Here is a 19,259-nt window from a genome sequence, read left to right as displayed (position 1 = left end):
TTGCACAAATAACAAACCTATCGAATGTAACTTCCATTCTCCTTTCTTAAGGGTTACCTAAAGAAACATCTGCTACTCGTGCTGTTTTTATCTTTGCTAACTAAAGTAATTGATGAAAACCAACTAACAGCTAGTTCCATCTACAACTGTGATGAGACTGGCGTAACAACAGTGCCTAAGTCACTATCGAAAATTATTGCAGTAAAGGGAAAACGCCAAGTAGGCTCGCCCACATCAGCAGAAAGAGGCCAAACTATTACTTTAGAAATCTGCATGCGTGCAGATGGGAAATATATGCCACCCATGTATATATTTCCCAGGAAATGCATGAAGCCTGAACTAATGGATGGTGCTATGCCTGGTGCTTGGGCAGAATGCCACCCATCAGGTTGGATGCAGTCTAAAATTTTTGTTGCATGGATGAAAAAGTTCATTGATTTCAGCCATGCATCCCTAAGCTCAAAAGTTTTGTTGCTGCTTGATGGCCATGCAACACATACCATGAATATAGAAGTCCTTGACCTGGTAGAGTGGTATCTGTATTTCAGATAGCAAAGCTAGTTAGTGAAGCTTTTATGCAAGCAGCCACAATGCACAGTGCTTTTAATGGTTTTAAAAAAGTGGCATATTGCGAGTGAATGAAAGTGTCTTTAGTGACATAGATTATTTATTCCCCCTTGGCAATCATTGATATTGACATTCAATCTCCTGTCTTTTGTCTGGTTTTAAAAACTAGGGAACAAAATATTGAATGCATCTTTTCATAATTCAATTCAATATATAATGCCAATCCCAAAGTTCATTTAAAACAAGAAAAAAAAGAGGATCAACAAAATTTTGACTAGTTCTCCAAACATCTTAAAATTAAAATCTCAAATAACAGGCACCAACAAGGTGTCAAAAAAGACCTGCAAAAGGACTTTAAAGTTTAAGAAGATTGCCAAAAAAAAACAAAGCAAATCAAGATGAAGCATGTTTGTTCTGCAAGGAATTGTATTCCACTTCAACAGAGGGATGGATATGTTGTTGTTCCTGCAACAAGTGGGCACACTGCTCATGTGCAGGTGTGGAGGAGAATGGAAGATTTATTCGCTATTTATGTGATTTATGCAAGTAAAGGGTTTTATTGGCATCTTTGGTTATTGTGTTGCTTTTGTTTCTCCCCATGGGGCAAAATGGGAAAAAAGAGATTTTTTTTAAAAAATGTAACTTTCTGCAATTATAATTTTATTTTATTCTTTGCATCCAGGCAAAATGTCATGAACATAAATAATTTAAACCAACAAACAAACAAATTTTTGTTTGGCTAGGTCAATGACTTCTATATTTATTGTATGTGTTGCATGGCCATCAAGCAGCAACAAAACTTTTGAGCTTAGGGATGCATGGCTGAAATCAATGAACTTTTTCATCCATGCAACAAAAATTTCAGACTGCATCCAACCTGATGGGTGGCATTCTGCCCAAGCACCAGGCATAGCACCATCCATTAGTTCAGGCTTCATGCATTTCCTGGGAAATATATACATGGGTGGCATATATTTCCCATCTGCACACATGCAGATTTCTAAAGTAATAGTTTGGCCTCTTTCTGCTGATGTGAGCGAGCCTACTTGGCGTTTTCCCTTCACAGCAATAATTTTTGATAGTGACTTAGGCACTGTTGTTACGCCAGTCTCATCACAGTTGTAGATGGAACTAGCTGTTAGTTGGTTTTCATCAATTACTTTAGTTAGCAAAGAAAAAAACTTTGCTACAACAACTTTGTTAAAACCAGCAGCACGTGCAGCAGATGTTGCTTCAGGTTTGCGAACAGATAAGGTCTTGTGTCTTCTAAGAAACCCTCTAAGCCAATCTATTCCGGCTAAGCAAATATTCCTGTTGAAATTATTCTCTATGCCATTTCTTTGTGCTACTTCAAAGGCTAACCTTCGAAGTTCTTTTGGTGTGAGACCAAATAAAGAACTTTCCAAAATTTTAACATATTTTACTAGTTGATCTTCTTGTTCGGCAGAAAAAAATGATTTGTACCTTCCTAGTTCTGCAAATATAAAATAAATATTGGCAAAAAAATGAAATATGGCATTTAGTAAACTTAACAATAGCAGGTTATTTTATAATCCATGATATAAACCGACTATTTCCAAATTCTGTTGCATTACTTTTACCTTTTTTGCATGCTTTGTTTAAGGACCTTTCTTTGCGAAATAATGCCACCCGCCTTTCAATCGTGCTTTTCGGAATAGCAAAACTTGTTGATGCCTGCTGGTATGTCATTTGCTTGTTTATAATATTCAGCACAGCTGTTTTCATGGCCTCTGGTGACCAACTTTGTCGCTTTGTTTTTCTTATATAGTTTCTAACCATGTTGAATGTCTAATAGAAACAAAGACTTCATAATACATTCGCATGTAATATTAGACTTACTTCAGCAGTAGTACATAAAATCAGCAGTAGTATTGCTCGTTTAAAAATAGTATTGCTCGTTTAAAATACAACTTTATCTAATTTTTGTGCCTGAACTGTTGTGCATGGTCTGGATCTGCACTATGATTACTGATGGACAACAAGAGGTTTGTTCTATTTCACAACAGCAAAAACTGCAAACATTGACTGATTACTTGTTAGGGTGGGGTAAAACGAGGCGAGGTCCTTCATTTTGCCCCCACTTTACTCACAACAAGATAGTCATTACAAAAAAATACTAAACAAAGCAAACAAAAATTGTCTTTTACAAATAATAAACACTACACTAACCTAACAACAATAGAGTTTCCGAAATTTTGAAATGTACGTTACCACACAAAAAAACAAAATAATAACCAACCACATTTTTTTAAGAAAAACGTCATTTTTAAACTTTTTTGTACAAACACTACAAAAACCCGCCAAAACGCAAACTGTTTGTTGACAAGATAGAAATCCAAGATGGCTACCTAGGAACAGATTTGGCGCATGGTGGCGCAAGTAGGTAGTCTAAAAAACGCCAACTTCATTTTACCCCACCACCTCATTTTGCCCCGCTCTCCCCTAGCTACCCCACATCCTACGTAGGCTACACTGTAAATGGCTCCGTTGGCAAATTGGCTCGTCCGGGATAGCCTACTCGACATTCTAGACTGGGTTATTGTTAGTATTTTGGGGTTGAGGGCGGTTTCCGCATATTCAAAGCATTGCAAAACTTCGTCACCCAACACAACTTTCCTCGAACCTTCACGAGAAGTAGCCTATAACCACACCTAAAATCGAAAATTTATGCAAAGCTTGGAAGGCCTAAATATCACTTTTGAACTGACGTAGCCTACTGTTGAGTTTCTTCTCCTAGCAGTAGCCTACGCTGCTCAGTACAGGTTGGCCTTCTTGATGTACATTCGACACGAAACCAACTCAAAAACGTCTCTACAGGTTTGCATTTTATATTTTGTTGACTATTTATTGTAGGCTATATGTGTACTGCAACAAAACGAAAACTCGGCGCAATAATGCATCCCAACCACCAACAATCGCATCCCTTTGTTCGAAAGCAAAGCGGTGTTTTTCAGCTTAAGGAGACTGAGTGTCTAAATCTAAATGCTTCAATGCCGGTTATCTGCGTGCACTTAACGTGCGGTGATTAGCTCCGTGACAAAGACAGATATATGGACTTGTCTGTTACCGACAAAGACAGATATATGGATTTGTCTGTTACCGATCCACTGGTCCGTGACGTCCATTTCCATCATGTCAAACTTGGCAAATTTGTGCTGCGTCCTTACAAGTAAAGAGTGTTAGTTTTACTGTGCCCTGCGTGTTACCTAAGCAATCATGCATGTTTGCAACATATAACACGAATCATTGTTTACAACCTGCCGTGCTTGAAATTTGACCCGTCGCAACAGGTTACAAAACTGTTTACATATGTAACGTGCAGACCGATGATATGAAGCCTCCGCTGCTGAGATTGATGTCAAACGGAGAACTTCTTGACCAAATTTACATCAATTACCTTCGTTTTATTTCCAGTAAATATACAGCCAAGCAAAATTCAAATGGAAAACATAATAAAACGTATCTTCCTGCGCCATACAAACAAGTTTCAAAACGTTTTGCAGTTCGTACAAATCAGTCCGAAATCAAATTGGAACATTTTTCACCAGCAGGGCAAATATTTTTAGAACAGCAAAATTGTCGGCGCTCCACTGTCGTCCTCCGTGTATTCCGTCACTTCACCCTAAAACCACATGGTGTTTTTCAAACAAACCCGGAGACCTATCATTAGGAACGATGCACGCAAACGTTTTTATTAATAGTGGCAAGTTGACCAATACAACATGTCAGTCACTACGTTAAAAAGTAAAAATTACCGACGATCAAAAAATTTACACTAATTGTCAGTTATTATCAAACTAGATGTTTCTTTAAATTGACACATAGACACAAAATCACCAACGAATCTCACATAACCCTAAGTATTTCGAAGTACATACTTATTTACAAGTACTGAAAACATTTTATGATTTCAAGCAGGAAGATTGAACCGTGACAAAGCAAGCCCGACATCGGTAAAACAGCACATACATGAAAACCAGAATACAAACCTCACACATATGTTCCATTTCCATAAGACTGAACAGCCAATACAAACCTACACTTGTAAGTCCGCATGGCAAACCAGCAAATAAAAAAACCGATTACCTCTTTGCTTGGGGGCTCAACCAAATCATCCTCCATTACATCCATATCATCCAGATCCATGTCCTCCTCTGTTTGTTCTTTCTCCTTTTTCGCATTCGACTTACCACTCTTGGCTGAGTCAGACACTGATGACTTTCCAGAAACAGAATCTCTTTTCTGGCTTTCCAACTATACCAAAAGGGATTAAACAATTTTATAAAACATGCAACATGGCATTTAACTATGCTGTTAAATGCAGATGTTGCAAACGATTTCTCCTCTATTGTACTATAAGTAGAAGTAAAATGTCTTTTTCCGGTTGAATCTTCATTGATACACTATTTCCATTGACTTGCAACTGTACCAAAACTAAACAACTGTGGCAGAATTAAACAAGATTAATTCATAGTCACAAAAAATTCATAGTCTGGTCTTGGACAATTAACCGCACAAGCACACAGACAGAATTTCTTCATCGAGGGTCCCTAAAACAATATGCATTGTCAAAGCTTACATGGCTATAACAAGCTCTGAAATATCCTTCAAGGAACCACGACACGACAAGGTCAATAACTTGGTTTTTGCCTCTTGTTCCCCATTTCTTGTTGCTTAAAATCTCCATGTTCTTGTATTCTTTGAAACAACAGAACAGCTTTATAAATTTGCACAGGGCATTTTTACAATGATGCCTCTTTTTCTTTTACGCATGTTTGAAAAGGGGTAGAAACAAAAGCAAAAAAATGCAAATTCATGCAATAACAAACATGCAGTTGTTCCATTTGTCCAATATAAGCATCTTACTTGAAGCTTGGAAAGGAGGGCAGTCGTACACTGTGCACAGCCACTGCTTTAAAACTTTGTCAGTTTGTTCAGTATCTTTGTCTGCAGCCTTGGATGAGCGGGTTACTCTTGATTTGCTGCTTGAGTCAATTACCTAAATGATTAGTTACACTTAATAATATCACATATATAGCTGCTAGCAATCCTTATTAACACAAAAGCAAGTGTAGTTAATGCATAAAACATTTAAAACAAGATTATGAATCATGTTGCAAGAGTATATACTATGATAATAATGGAGTCTTAAAACATTTTTGGGATTAACTAAAAACTTTATGTAACACACACTCACAGCGCTAGCCAAATTTGTCCAGCACCAAAGTTGCACAATTCCCTTAACATCTCCTGCATACTGTGGGTATGTAATCTCAAATTTATTAACAACACCAGAAAGCATAGGACAAGCTGATAAGTTATCTGCCCGCATGAACTGTCTGCTGCACTGGCGAAAAACAGCTTCCTTCAAAAGAACATGAAATAAGCAAAGTATGTTATATTATTACCAAATAATTTTAAAAATACCTGTAGTGATTTGAAAGTTTTAAGTGAAATTTCACACCAGCTTAAACCTTTTTGTTTTATTTGTCTCCTTAACCAATCCTACAAAATAATTTTGTTAAGGACAGGTAAATAAAGACAATTAGACTATTTCCTACTGGGATCATCTTTTCTCTCTCTGCATTTTGAAAGTAACTTCTCAAAATATGAATGACATGTTCCTTGCCATAAGCTCTTGGTAATTTACTGTTTCTTGGTTTGAACAATGATGCATCATGAATAAAATCTCGAATTTTAGTGGAATCATACTTTTCAAAGTCATATTTTAAATTCAGCAATTTTAGTGCCAAGTCCTTCACATATTTCTGCAACAAAAGCACAACATGTTATACAGTTAACTGTCTTGCAGTGAGTTTATTTCTGAAAACATACATACCTTAAAATCAGGAAGGTTTGTCTTTTGAACAGTGTTTAGTACTGGAGTTTTTTTTGGATAGTTGTCATATACCACCAAACGCTTTCGAGTTCCACCAAAGCAGGGGTTCGAATTTTGTGCATTCACAGCTTTTCTTTGATCAATGCTTGCATCTTTTGAAGAAGTATCTTCTTTGAGTTTCTCATGAGAGGATTTTGAAGTCACTGAAGGTCTTCTTTCTTGAGCTGTCCCAACTTTCTTTGAACTGTCTTCCTTTCCTGTACATTTAGTTGACAAGCTATGTAAATTGCTTTTTTCACTTCCTGAATGTTGTTCAGTTTTGGGATGTTTTCGGTCAAGTGGCTTTGATGAACCTTGCTTTGAGTGTCCAGATGACTTGGTGGAGTGGGAAGAAGAAAGGCGTTGAGATTTTACAGGTAAAGTATCCTTACTATCTGTGTCCAAAGATCCATGAGATGGCTGTCTTTTCGTGCTTCCGCTACTTCCACGCCTAGACAGAGGCTTTGAATGACTCTGTTGCGACTCATTAGAATTCTGAGAGTAGTGTTTTTCATCCCTTGAAGATCGGCTGGCAGGAGTGTTTTGATTATTTTGTTTTGTATTTTTTTCCCCAAAATCTCTTCTTAAAAGTTTTCTTCCTGTTTCACCAGGTTTCCGAGTGCTGGAGTAAGTATGAAGCCGCTCTTCTTCCGTAGCAACTGATCTTGTACTTCGAACAATTTTAGGCATGTCAGGGTGGAATGTTCTCTCATAAGACGTGGTTCTGGATGAGGAATGCTCAATTTTTCCCTGCTGGCCTACATGGTTTGGACGTTGAGACCATCTTGAAGGTGGGTCTCTTTCACTGGCATATCCTTCCTGGTTTGATTTGATTTCCTCATTTCTTCGTTTTACAAAATCATCTCTCTTTTCCGTGTAGCTTGATTTAACAAACTGGGAATCTCTTGAAGGGATGGCTGACACAGTGGTGATTGGGACTTGAATGGTTCTTGTAAGGTTTTGAGAAGCTATGTATGGTTCAGAAGGTGACATCTTGTGTTTTTTCCAGTCAGCCTCCTCTCGGGTGATCTTTATGTTGTGGGAATCCATTTCAATGACTCGCCCACCATTATGTGCATTCGAATGACTTGCATGCATCTGGGAATGATTCACCTATTTATTCATTTATGCAATCCAAATTTTGGTTGTTTTTAAAAATATATCGGTAAACGATAGAGCCCAACTTGGGTTCTAATATGTTTCTTACAATAAAAGACAATTATGACACACAATTTTTTGAAAGTGTAGACATGTTAAAATGAAATTAATTTTTCACTTACAGTTGTTTGCTGTGGGACATGATAACTGGTGGGAACTGGTTTGGGTAATCTTGCCTCTTGCGAAACTTCTATTAATGTTGATTTAAACTGTGGCCTCACATGTGCTGTAACTTTTGAATCTTCATCCAGTTCCTTTCGTTTGTTGGTTGAATGAATAACTTCAATTTGCTTGGAAATTTGAGGGGTTGGAGCACTGCCACTGGTGATGACAGTTATTTTAAAATCCCGGCCAGAAAAAGCATCAGATTTTTTTACAGTTTTGTGTGATTGCATTACATCTTTTTCTGGTGTGGTAAGAACTGTGTCTTCTTTGTTATAGTCAACCACTTTTCTGGAGCCTTGGAGCAGTTCGGAGTGAAGAGGTTGCACTTTAACAAAGCCCTCATCATTTTCTGGAATGTTGTTCATCCGAAGGTTTTCACAAAGAGTTTGCATGCCATTTGTGAGACTTTTGTACATACCTACATATTTTAGTAGCTGTTTTGCCTTATTACTTTGTTTCGGTATGCACCGAATAGCATGCTTGTCACCATTTGCCAAGTGCCGTAAAAATCTTAAGGGCAACTCAGTTAGGTTGTTAGCAACACTGGCAGGACAGGCACTATGAGCAAATGCCTCAAACTGTTTGGTTTCCAAAATATTTTCAGAAAACCAAGAAATGTATTTAAGACCCCAAAAGTCATTGTAATTTTCATCACTTTCATCACTGTCTGACAAAAGTTCCCCATCTAATCCTGGAATAGCTGTAGTAGTTCCATCTCTGTCAGTCATATTTTCGAATTTCATTTTGGTTTCCTGAACACCCTTTGTCCAAAATCTCTCATCTTTGGGCAAAGGAGCATCTTTGGAAACCACATGGCGAGATGAATTTCTTGGAAATTCACTGTGAATTTTCCCAACAGGTGGGTCCATTTCACTGTTTTCAATAAAACAAAAACTTATTGGTTTAAGTAATGAAAAAAAATTAATAGGGGAACATAAACAAAAAAACGATTACTTATATATACTTCTCTGCTTTATGTACAAACCTTATATTTTCATCCTTCCTTGAATACAACACTTCCCTTTTGTCCATCTGTTCCAGACCTCGATACATGTATGTTTCTCTTGGGTATCCTTCCTTTGCCACACCTCTGTTTTCATTTCTTTCATATTGTTCAAAGCGCCTGTAATGTCGATTATGTCCATGTTGTGGTTCTTCATAAGCCATCAGTCTGGATTTGTCACCATGAGGGTATAACTGACTCTCTGAATCATGATGATCGGTTCCATATTTTCGAACATCATTGACATATGTTTCAGGCTCTTTCTTTTTGATGTCCAAGTCAAAATCATCCTTGCTTTCCTTTGATTTTTCTTCAATTGCTTGCTGTTTCTTAAAAATGTTACATATTCTATTAATAGCCTCAAAGTCATCTTTTGCCAAATCGTAGTTGGCCATCTCGTCATCTGTCAGTTCATATCCATCAATGCTCTCATTCTGAGCTGATGCTGGTATTTCTGTGGTTGCAGATCCCACCGAACCAGATGGCCCAAACTGCCTTGTTTCCCCTTTTCCCAGTTTGAAGCTAATTTTCTGTGGATGTCCTTTTAAATTGCTCTTTTCCTCATGTTGGTAGCTAATTTCCAATGCCTGTCCTTTAGAAGTTTTATAAGTTTCATGTTCGTGAGATAGTTTGGACGACTTTTCATTTAAACTTCTTTCAGCATCTTTTCTGTACCTTTCATTTTCTGACATTTGTTTTCCTCTGTTGCGTTCTTCATGCACATAACTTATTTTAGAACTTTTTTCATTTGAAACATAATGGTCTTCATGCAAATTATGTCGCAGGGGGCTTTTTTCTCTGGAAGTCATAGATTTTGATTTTCTTTCCAGTGAAGACGATCTTTCAATAAAGTATTGTTTTGAACTTGGAGGAGACTCTCTTCTTTCCATTTCAACAGAACTGTCATGCATTCTATAAATTCTGTTGTCTGGTCGTTTATCTTTGGTGTAACTTCCACTTGAATGCTGCACTGGTTTGGGGTCACCTGAGGTTTCAACTTTGTGTCTATTTTCATTACCAAACTGACTTTTCAATGATGTGTCATACATTTGTTTAATCTTATTATCATTTTCAGTTTCAGCCAAATTCTCTTCTTCATCTAAGAATTCCCCAACCCATGAGTAAGAAGAGGGTTCTGCATCAAAATTATCATATTCTTGCATTTCCACTGGTTGGGATTTAAGAACAGACATGTGAGAAGGCACAAACTGGCTGACTACAGTTTTTTGGTCAGGTTCCTCATCCGGGTAATCAATACCCATATAAGTACTACTAAAGGGCTCTTCACTTTGCCAAACTGGTTTGTTCGATTTTTCAACAACTTTTATACTGTCCAATGTTTCGGGATCAAACACAGTTATTAACGATTTTGATTTGTCTAGCAATGTGTTATTTGTAGAAATGTCAGGAAAGGAAACCTTTTCTTTGTGCTCAGGTTTACTTGTTGTTAGCTTTGTTTGGAGTTTTTCAACTTCCTCAGGGTAATCTTCATATGTGAGCACAGAATTTGATAAACTGACACCAGCACTTCCACTATACTGTACCGGAGGGGAAAGCTGTTTTTCTTGCCGAGATCGTTGTTCATTTGTGTACTTCCTATCCTCATGTATTAATTGATTTGTTTTGTAAGTGGACTGTCTTTTTTCTTCCCGAACTGGGGGTGATCTGCTACGTCTGTAAGCAACTTTGGGTTTTGCAGGTGATCGTTTTTTTTCTAAATTGATTTTTCTCTTTGGGGGTGATACACTTCTTTCATGGTGTTGCTTATAGCCTGACCGAGGTTTACCAAATGAATGTTTCTTTCGTTGCCAAAATGAAAGTCGCTCTTTAGGTGAATCGCCATGATATGAAGACTTTCTTTCATGAGGAGATCTGCTACGAACAGGAGTTTTACTCCGTCTTGAGTTTCGTCGATCATAAACTGGAGAATGACCTTTTCTGTGGAAAGTGAAATGATGTCTTGCTTCTGGAGACCTGCGATGCTTTTTCTCTACAATTTCAGGAGTTGTGCTGCGCCTTCGTGCACCATAATGGGTTGGTGACTTAGGAAACTGCTTATCAGTGAACCAGTAATACAGATCTTTAGAAGATACTGTTGATTCTTTCGGGTTGCCCACAGAACCATGACCAGAAAATGTAGTTTTTGTTCTGCTAAATGATGATGAATTAAAATTTAAGAAGCGATCTTCATTTATCTTTGTCACATCTTCTTTGTAAAGCCCAGAGGGCCTGAATGGCGTGGATGCCATCTTGTCACTTGTGCACAATATTTTACATTCATGTAAGAATCTATATTGATTTACAACACCAGGGTTGATTAGGTGATAATTCTTATTCTTACACACAAAGGCCATATTTAACAATAGAAGCAATATTATACTTAGGGTGTAATAAAGGAACTAGTTATTTTTGGACACATACATGCTTAACACAAAATCTTAAACAGCATTGTGGACAATTACAATGCATTTAAAGTTTGTTTTAGAAAACAATGTCAAAAAATGGATTGTTAAAAATCCAGTAAAATGAAGGTTTTATATTTTTGCTCAATGCACCAGCAGAGATTTTGATACAGTAATACAGTGGTTCTCAAACTTTGTTTATTGTGACGCCTCTGGAAAAGTTTTCTAGACTTGTGAGGCACCAGCAAGTAAAAGTAAACGAGGAAAATTATTAATTATTAAAGTTGTGTTTATTGATACAACAACAAAAGCCCCGAAACTGAACTACTCTGCGACACCCTTGGAAAATTGAAACGACGCACAGTTTGAGAACTACTGCATTAATATATTTTGAACTTTTACAACCAGTTAATTTGAGTCAAAACCTATAGAACGATGTCACAGTACACCAGGCCCAATAAAGGCACTATAGTACCAATTCAGCAGGTAACCAAGCATTCATCATACGGCAAGGTGTTAGGCCACAAAAAAATCTAGCCTGCAGTGAGATTCTAATTTATTTTCATCTTAAATTTAAAACGTTATCTTATTGTTTCTTTTCCATCCACCATCCATTTGAAAAAATAGCACTTTGTTAATATTCCATCTTGATCTTCTTAGACATTTATTTATTCACAATCAGCATCACGTTGGCATTGTTGTATATCTTATTATCAAGCTGACACTGACATATTTCTTTTGCAAATTTCGGTCACCAGTTGCGTTGCCATACTTGCCAATGACTTGTAAACTGAAGTATGCTCTACATTTCTTTCACCTCCATACAATCACAAAAGTTCAGCATCCCATAATTTCACACACAAAATCCAAGACAGCATTACAATGCTACGTAAGTTTTTGTGCAAATGCACTCGACTTCAGAGTAACCTTCTAATTTCGACTTGGTACAGTGCGTCGTAATTACACCAATAATCCTATGATAGTGGTTTATTATGTTATAATTTTCTATAGTGTAGGGCGGCTGTAGGCGAATGCGAATAAACATGAAGCAAGAACCTATTTTCTAGTGTTTTATCTTTCATGCGTATTGCCCGTGCTGGAAAACTCAGGTAAACTTTTCTGCGGACTGTTAATATGAAATTACAAATCATATTGCAAGCCCACACCGCGCACACAAAGACGTGAATAGTGAACACATTCTGCTTCTGGCCTTCTGCTATCTATCACCGGACGATTGTAACATGGCGCCACCGGAAATTGGCAACAAAACATTGAAGGTGATGCTGACTCGGAAACCACAGGTCATGAAGTATTAATAATGATCTAAATAAATTTTGTCCTGCAAGTTGTATTTTGTGGCATAATCAAAAACGAGTTTCCAGAAGGTATTACTATTATTATTATGTTTTCAAACGTTAGTTGTTGCTTTGACTTAGTAGCGGACTTATAATGTGTTTGCATAATGTACACTATTATTGTGTTAATTAACACATATTTTTGTGCATTTTAACCAAAAGTTGTTTTTATAAGTCCATGTGATATTAATCATAGAAATCTGAAAATGTACAAAAAAAGTAAACACATTTGGCGCGAACGGAGTGCTTGTGTTCAGGGCTGCCACTCTAGATATTTTATAGCTAGATCTAGATAGTTTTGGTTAAGCCTAGATGCAAAATTTGGGATCTAGATGTTGGCTATAAAATCTAGATATGTTTTTACCGTCTGTAAAGACTGTAGGAACCGTGCCAATACAAATGTTCCAACCAGATAACCACAAATGTCTCAACGCTATAACTGTATCAGAAAACGTAGACTGGTGAAAAGGAAGAAATAAGCTTCCTAAGCCTCTAATATAGAGCAATTTATATCAAAAACATTCATATGTGTTGTTGTTTGGCTACTATATTACAATAAATTGGATTGTTTTATGCTTAGATACGTGTTTGGGTATTTTGTTTTTCAATCTAGATGTTTTTTGAGGTAAAACTAGATGTTTTTATTCAAACAAAAGTGGCAGCCCTGGTGCTGTTCCAGGGTTGCCAGGTGGCCTAAAAATCAGACAAAAAACGATAAATTGGCCTAATTTCACATGCTGTGTCCGACGCCTAAAAATCATTAGGACATTTAGTTTTTTGTCCTAGTATGTCCGAATTTTGCTGATTGAATAACTTTTTCTCTCCTTCCTATTTTTTGAAGGTTGCAAACCTTTTTTAAGACAAAACGTGGTTTAAAAGTGCAACTTGTTTTGGTTATTACCTTGTTTATGACATGAAACACAGAATTGTCTGCCAGTGAATGTTTGGCCATTGTTGTGTACAATGCAATTGTATTGTAATAAATGGTTATCTAAGGCAGGGGTCCGCAAATAGTGGGTCACGACCCAAATTTGGGTCGCGAGACCTTCCAGTCTGGGTCGCAAAATATTTTTAATTTTTTATGAATATAAGCATCGCATCTATAGTATTAATGAACTTTCAGCTTTTTCAACATCATTATTATTATTGCATTGTTACATATGACTAGGGTTCCTCTATTTCCCGGATTTTTTAATTCCCGGGAATCGGGAAATAATTTTTTCATTTCCCGGGAATTCCCAACTAAAAATGTGCCGATTTTTTTTTGTGGGTAATTAAGTCATTGCAATCGCAAAATTAGTTTATTTTCGCTGGAGGCATCTAATTAGCCATGATTTTGTCGATTAAACTATATTTGCAATCTTGTTTGAAGGTAAACAAGATTCAGAAATTACGAAAAATAAATTTGCTTTTTCTTTTTTCGCATTTTCACGAAAATAATTTGCCATCTCGTATAAAAACGCTTACTTATTTTATCATTAAAATTACAAAACGCCGTATTTTCGTAACAGCTAGCAGAAATTCAAACATTTCTGTTATTTTTTACAAAATTAACACGTTTTTGCTTGTTTGTCTGTTTCCCGGGAATTGAAAACAAATTTCCCGGGATTCGGGAACGTAATTTTGCTGGGAAATCCCGGGAATTTCCCGTCGAGACATTCCCGGGAAGGAACCCTACATATGACTACCTAACTGTTACATACAGTCTATGTAACAATGCAATAAGTTAAGCATACCTGCGCAAGCAGTGATGCTTTTCTGTTACCATATTGCAGAACAGATACGTTCGTTTGCTTACTGTTTTATATGCTGAGTTTCGCTTTATTTTGTTCAAAATCATAGCAACTGACAAAGGCATAAAAGCAGTCTTAGTATTGATATCTAGTTGCTTAGTATTTTCCACAAACCCACATGCTAACAAAATGCTTGGGTCGCAATAATTTAGAGCAATTTTTTTAGGGTCGCGCCAAAAAGTATTCGCGGACCCCTGATCTCAAATACTGTCCGAATCCAGCGGACAGTACCTGGCAACCCTGGTGCTGTTGCATTTGCATTGGAGTTGAGTTGAACTAACTCGCAACTTTATGCCAGCAAAAACAACGCATAACGATAATCAACTTTTATTCGCATTGTTGCTAGCATCGGCACAAGAGCTCGCTGTAAGACAGGAATTTATATTTGCAGAAATAGCGCATGTCAATTTTAAAAAGCAGCCATTGCCATGATGATGAATTTTAAGGGCAGTTTTTTGATGAATTTGTTTTTCTAAAATGTGTGAATTTAATAAAATTTGTGAAGCTTGTCAATTTTGCCATTTATATGTGTCGATTGTTGTGTTTTTCCCATTTTCTCACTATTCACCCCTGCTTTCCATTAAGATAGAACATAAAATAGGACACATTTCAAACAATGTCTGAATTGGACAACATTTGGATTGTTTGTACTTGATATAGCATGATTACACTGGCCAACACAATTTTTGGTGTCTTTAATGTTAAAACTGATATTGACTAATTTTGGGGTGCTGATTTCAAAAATCATTACGGTTTTCTTCAATCAGATCAACTTTTTAAGTTATTTACAAAATCAAAATTCTTGACCATATTGATTCAATGACTTTAAAATCATGCTTTTATGTGTTTGTTAAAGTTTTGTTACATTATACACATCAATTTCCTACAGTGCAGTCAGTTTCATAGCATGAATATGCGTTCTATGCTTATGCTCTGTCTAAAAATGGTTGGTGCGGGCTAGCGGTAACTTTAAACTCTACGTGTCTTATGGAGTAATTTTCAGACTAGTAAAGCAACGTGGTAAAACTAAAATTAATAGTGTCTAGGTCATCTATACAGTGTTGCAAGAATTACCAAGATGTTTTATGCTACATTACTGGTGAATACCCATACAACACAACTAAAAAGAGAAAAAAAGATCTGTATCAAATGTGCGTATCTTGCACACTTCGATGGGCTTTGGGGGTTTAGGACAAGCAATAAGCTCCACTTACCTAATGTTGACTGGAATATTGCAGTAATGGACAAAAACAGTAGAAAGGGACTGAAATTATTAGAAAGAGTACATAACTAAGTTATTAGGCAGTCTGAAAAATTCGGTACGAAAATAAATACAAAGCTACACTTCCTATAAAACGTAGGGGATATAAATGATGAGAATTAAGCTGGAAGGTTTCAACAGGAAATCAGTAAAACAAAACGTGTCAGGGAAGAGGGAATAAAGTGGTCCTGGCTAACTGCTGTTGGTCAATTAAACAGGACGATATTGTGCCATTCGGTTCCGAAAGTTACCAAAGTACATGGGTAGGCCTATACCTGATATACCTGAAAACTTACAAACTTGAAACATTTTTTTTGTTTTTTGTGTTGAATTTTGTTTGTTAGGAGTGTCCACCTGTTACATTTAAAATTAAATTCGAAATTTTTTTATTGCAAAAACGTTAATTCCAAATAAAATACTCAACACCAGTTTCCGTATAGTGTATACATATATAGATTGTTTTTCAAACGTGGATGTACCATAACAGGAAAACTAGACGTGATACAGATAAACCAATTGCATTTTTGAAATCAGGGCACTAGAATTAGTCAAAATCAGTTAAAACATTACAGACACCAGTAAAAAAATATTTTTGTTGTTGCCCAGTGTTATTTATGCACAGTACCAATCAGTGTATTTGACCTTAGAAACCATACTCTTGAAAGTTAAAATGCTTAACTACTAACTACCAACTGTGCATGTGTAGGGAGTGGGAACTAGAGTTCCTTCTCGACAAATTCTCGAGAACTCCCAAGAGCGCACTGGGCACATTACTTTCTTCTTTTGCTCCTGAAACAGTTTAACATGCATTGCCAATAAAGAGATTTTTAACATGCGTTGCCAATAAACTTTCACCTTTCCCAGACAGTAGCCACGTCTGGTTGCGTTAGATCTATAACAGCCGCTTCATTTTTGCTGGTTTGCTAGCAAATTACTACTTGCGGATTGTACAATCGGATTTTTTGGGTTTGATTTTGTTAGAAAATCGGCTTAAATAAAAAATTCGAGACTCTTTAAACTTCTAATTTCTCATTTCTCGAGAAACAAAAAAGTCAAGAAATAGAGGAACCCTAGTGGGGACCCATGAGTTTCTTCCTGCAGAAACAAATGAGGTTATAAAAGACAGTGGATAATATGGGATCCAATATAAAATAGGTATAGGAAGTTTCAAATAGGTCATACTGCATGTGTCATGGCAAAATCCGCTAAAAAGCCACCCTCCTAAATATTGCACTTTAAAAAAATGCACTTTGTTGTTTTCATCTGTAAAATGTGTATAGAGTACTGTAGCTTAATGTGCTGTTGTGACCGTAGATACAGTATCACATGTGCTATAGAAAGTATTTTTTTATTGCTCCTAAATGTCTGAATTAAATTTACCCTGGGTGGAGAAATACCGCCCCAAATCATTAGATGACCTAATTTCCCATGAAGACATTCTTAAGACTATTCGCCGTTTTATGGCTGAAGATCGTTTGCCACATCTTCTATTCTATGGACCACCAGGAACAGGAAAAACTTCGACTATTTTGGCCTGCGCAAAGCAACTTTATTCTGTAAAGGAATTTAATTCGATGGTTCTGGAACTTAATGCTTCAGATGACAGGGGAATTGGTATTGTTAGAAATCAGGTTGGTGTGAAATAAAGGGACCCTTCCTAAACATGTGTAAATCACTGATTTTAGAGGCCTTTTAAGTTGTTTTTCAATGTAAACATGCAACAATATAGAGCGAAATGTACATGTATTAAGATACTAACATGGGCAACAGCATTGAGTAAGGGCAAAACAACAAAATGCCAAATGATAATAGAAAGAAAAACTTACTCTTTAGACGTCTACAGAGGGTCACGAAAGATTAAAAGGTCTTGCAAACAAAATTTTGGCTCTGACCCACTATTTAAGTCCTGGTGTAGAAAAGTTTGTGGAAACCATCACATACACGAAAACCTACATTTGTTTTGCTTGCAGATTTTAAGCTTTGCAAGCACTCGCACAATTTTCAACAAAGGTTTTAAATTAATTATTCTGGATGAAGCTGATGCCATGACAAAGGATGCTCAAAATGCCCTGAGACGTGTGATGGAAAAATTTACAGAAAATACCAGATTTTGTTTAATTTGCAACTACCTTACTAAGGTACATTTTTTTAATTTACCAATTTGTACAGCAATGCTATGTTAACAATTAATTTATCACAGCTAATATATAAAAAATTGTCTCTTTGATGAAACTAATGGTTATGTAATGACCCAATCAATTATTTTATGTACATTTTATTTATGTATCAAATCAAAACATTTACTGCTTTAATTTGCTGGGATGCGAGTGGTGAATTTTTTGTTATTTTGGCAATTTGTGTAATATATCACTGTGTTTTACACTTGTTAAATATTTTGTGTAACTTTTACAAAACACCATTTGCAGATCATACCTGCTATACAGTCACGATGTACAAGGTTCCGCTTTGGACCTTTGTCAACAGATCAGATGAAGCCTAGATTGGAACATGTCATTGAGCAGGAATCACTTAAAATTACTGAAGATGGCATGACTGCTGTTGTCACGCTTGCATGTGGTGATATGAGAAAAGCCTTGAACATTTTGCAAAGCACATCAATGGCTCATGATGAAGTAAACGAAAACACTGTTTATACATGTACAGGTACATATATAACAATTACTGTGTTTATGTTTTTACTGGTTTAGTATTATATGCAGTAAGATACAGTGGTAAATTCATCCCAAGAAAAAAATGTGTCATTCAAAGCTGCTTTATAACAGTTTGTTATTGATGTTTTAACATCAGGTTAATCACTTTTGTCTAGTCCATCTACTCATACATTCTGCACTTTATCTATTTAAAAAAAAGTTTGTGAAAATTTCCCAATTCTGAGGAAAAGTTGACGCAGAACAATATTCGTTTACAATTCTGTGCATAGACCCCATTTAGCCTTACACCCCTGTTGTGACAAAATTTTCAGCCACAGCCTTGTCAAATAAAATTTGTTTTATAACAACAGGACATCCGAAAAAGTCTGACATTGAAAACATTTTGGAGTGGATGTTAAACAAGGACTTTACCTCTGCTTATCGAAAGGTTATTGCACTGAAGACAGAAAATGGAATGGCACTGCAGGACATTCTGCTGCAAGTTCATATATATGTTCATCGCATTGACTTTCCATTGGATGTACGAATCCTTTTGTTGGACAAATTAGCAAACATTGAGGAAAGGCTCGCTGCTGGTACAAATGAAAAAATTCAAACCAGCTCACTTATAGCTGCTTTCCAACAGGCAAAGAATATGACTGCTGCCAATGCCTAATAATAAAATCTCTGTTTTGTTGTTATGTTTCTTGTGTGATGGTTTTTTTCTACTGACTTAATTTGTGTCCAAAATGAATAAAAAAAGCATTTTTTGTAACATGAACAAAAAGTTTTCCAAAAGTTCTTTTTTACATTTATTTAAACATTTCAAAATTGTTACGTTTTCCTTTTTTGTGAACACAACCACCCTAACACTTATACCACATCATAAAATGTATACATAAAAATGTTTTGTAACCAACTACTTTTTTGTTTACAGCACCTTCATAGTGTTTAATTGTTATTTACTGCCAATAATGTCTAAAGAAATAGAACTAAATATCCAAC

At 36.3% G+C, this 19,259-nt stretch overlaps 3 protein-coding genes across 5 annotated transcripts; 1 reads left to right on the top strand and 2 right to left on the bottom strand.

Moving 5' to 3' along the window:
* Positions 1-398: 398 nt before the first annotated feature.
* On the bottom strand, positions 399-2,375 carry LOC145209295 (uncharacterized). The gene is made up of 2 exons (XM_080079561.1): positions 2,169-2,375; positions 399-2,041 (listed from the first exon to the last, which is right to left on the bottom strand). Exons 1-2 carry the CDS (start codon positions 2,365-2,367, stop codon positions 1,275-1,277), a joined length of 966 nt encoding a protein of 321 aa, XP_079935687.1. The 5' UTR covers positions 2,368-2,375; the 3' UTR covers positions 399-1,274.
* Positions 2,376-3,977: 1,602 nt separating this feature from the next.
* On the bottom strand, positions 3,978-12,383 carry LOC145203655 (uncharacterized). Of its 3 annotated transcripts, none has more exons than XM_080075920.1 (10): positions 8,775-12,382; positions 7,747-8,662; positions 6,428-7,579; positions 6,150-6,356; positions 6,016-6,093; positions 5,786-5,953; positions 5,455-5,587; positions 5,168-5,286; positions 4,675-4,842; positions 3,978-4,210 (listed from the first exon to the last, which is right to left on the bottom strand). In XM_080075920.1, the coding sequence occupies exons 1-10, from the start codon at positions 11,144-11,146 to the stop codon at positions 4,151-4,153; spliced, it is 5,373 nt and encodes a 1,790-aa protein (XP_079932046.1). In that variant the 5' UTR covers positions 11,147-12,382; the 3' UTR covers positions 3,978-4,150. The 3 variants fall into 3 exon arrangements, with proteins under 3 accessions (XP_079932046.1, XP_079932053.1, XP_079932043.1); XM_080075927.1 differs by having other exon boundaries at positions 6,428-7,564; positions 8,775-12,381; XM_080075917.1 differs by lacking the exon at positions 3,978-4,210 and having other exon boundaries at positions 4,265-4,842; positions 6,428-7,564; positions 8,775-12,383.
* Positions 12,384-14,066: 1,683 nt separating this feature from the next.
* Positions 14,067-19,258, top strand: LOC145203711 (replication factor C subunit 5-like). The gene is made up of 4 exons (XM_080075990.1): positions 14,067-17,234; positions 17,574-17,741; positions 18,030-18,267; positions 18,626-19,258. The coding sequence occupies exons 1-4, from the start codon at positions 16,965-16,967 to the stop codon at positions 18,928-18,930; spliced, it is 981 nt and encodes a 326-aa protein (XP_079932116.1). The 5' UTR covers positions 14,067-16,964; the 3' UTR covers positions 18,931-19,258.
* Position 19,259: the final 1 nt, after the last annotated feature.

Source organism: Phallusia mammillata, chromosome 1 (genome assembly GCF_965637545.1).
Source record: "Phallusia mammillata chromosome 1, kaPhaMamm4.hap1.1, whole genome shotgun sequence".
NCBI lineage: Eukaryota > Metazoa > Chordata > Ascidiacea > Phlebobranchia > Ascidiidae > Phallusia > Phallusia mammillata.
Note: the sequence above shows the minus strand (reverse complement) of the source record. Positions and strands in the feature narration are given on the sequence as shown.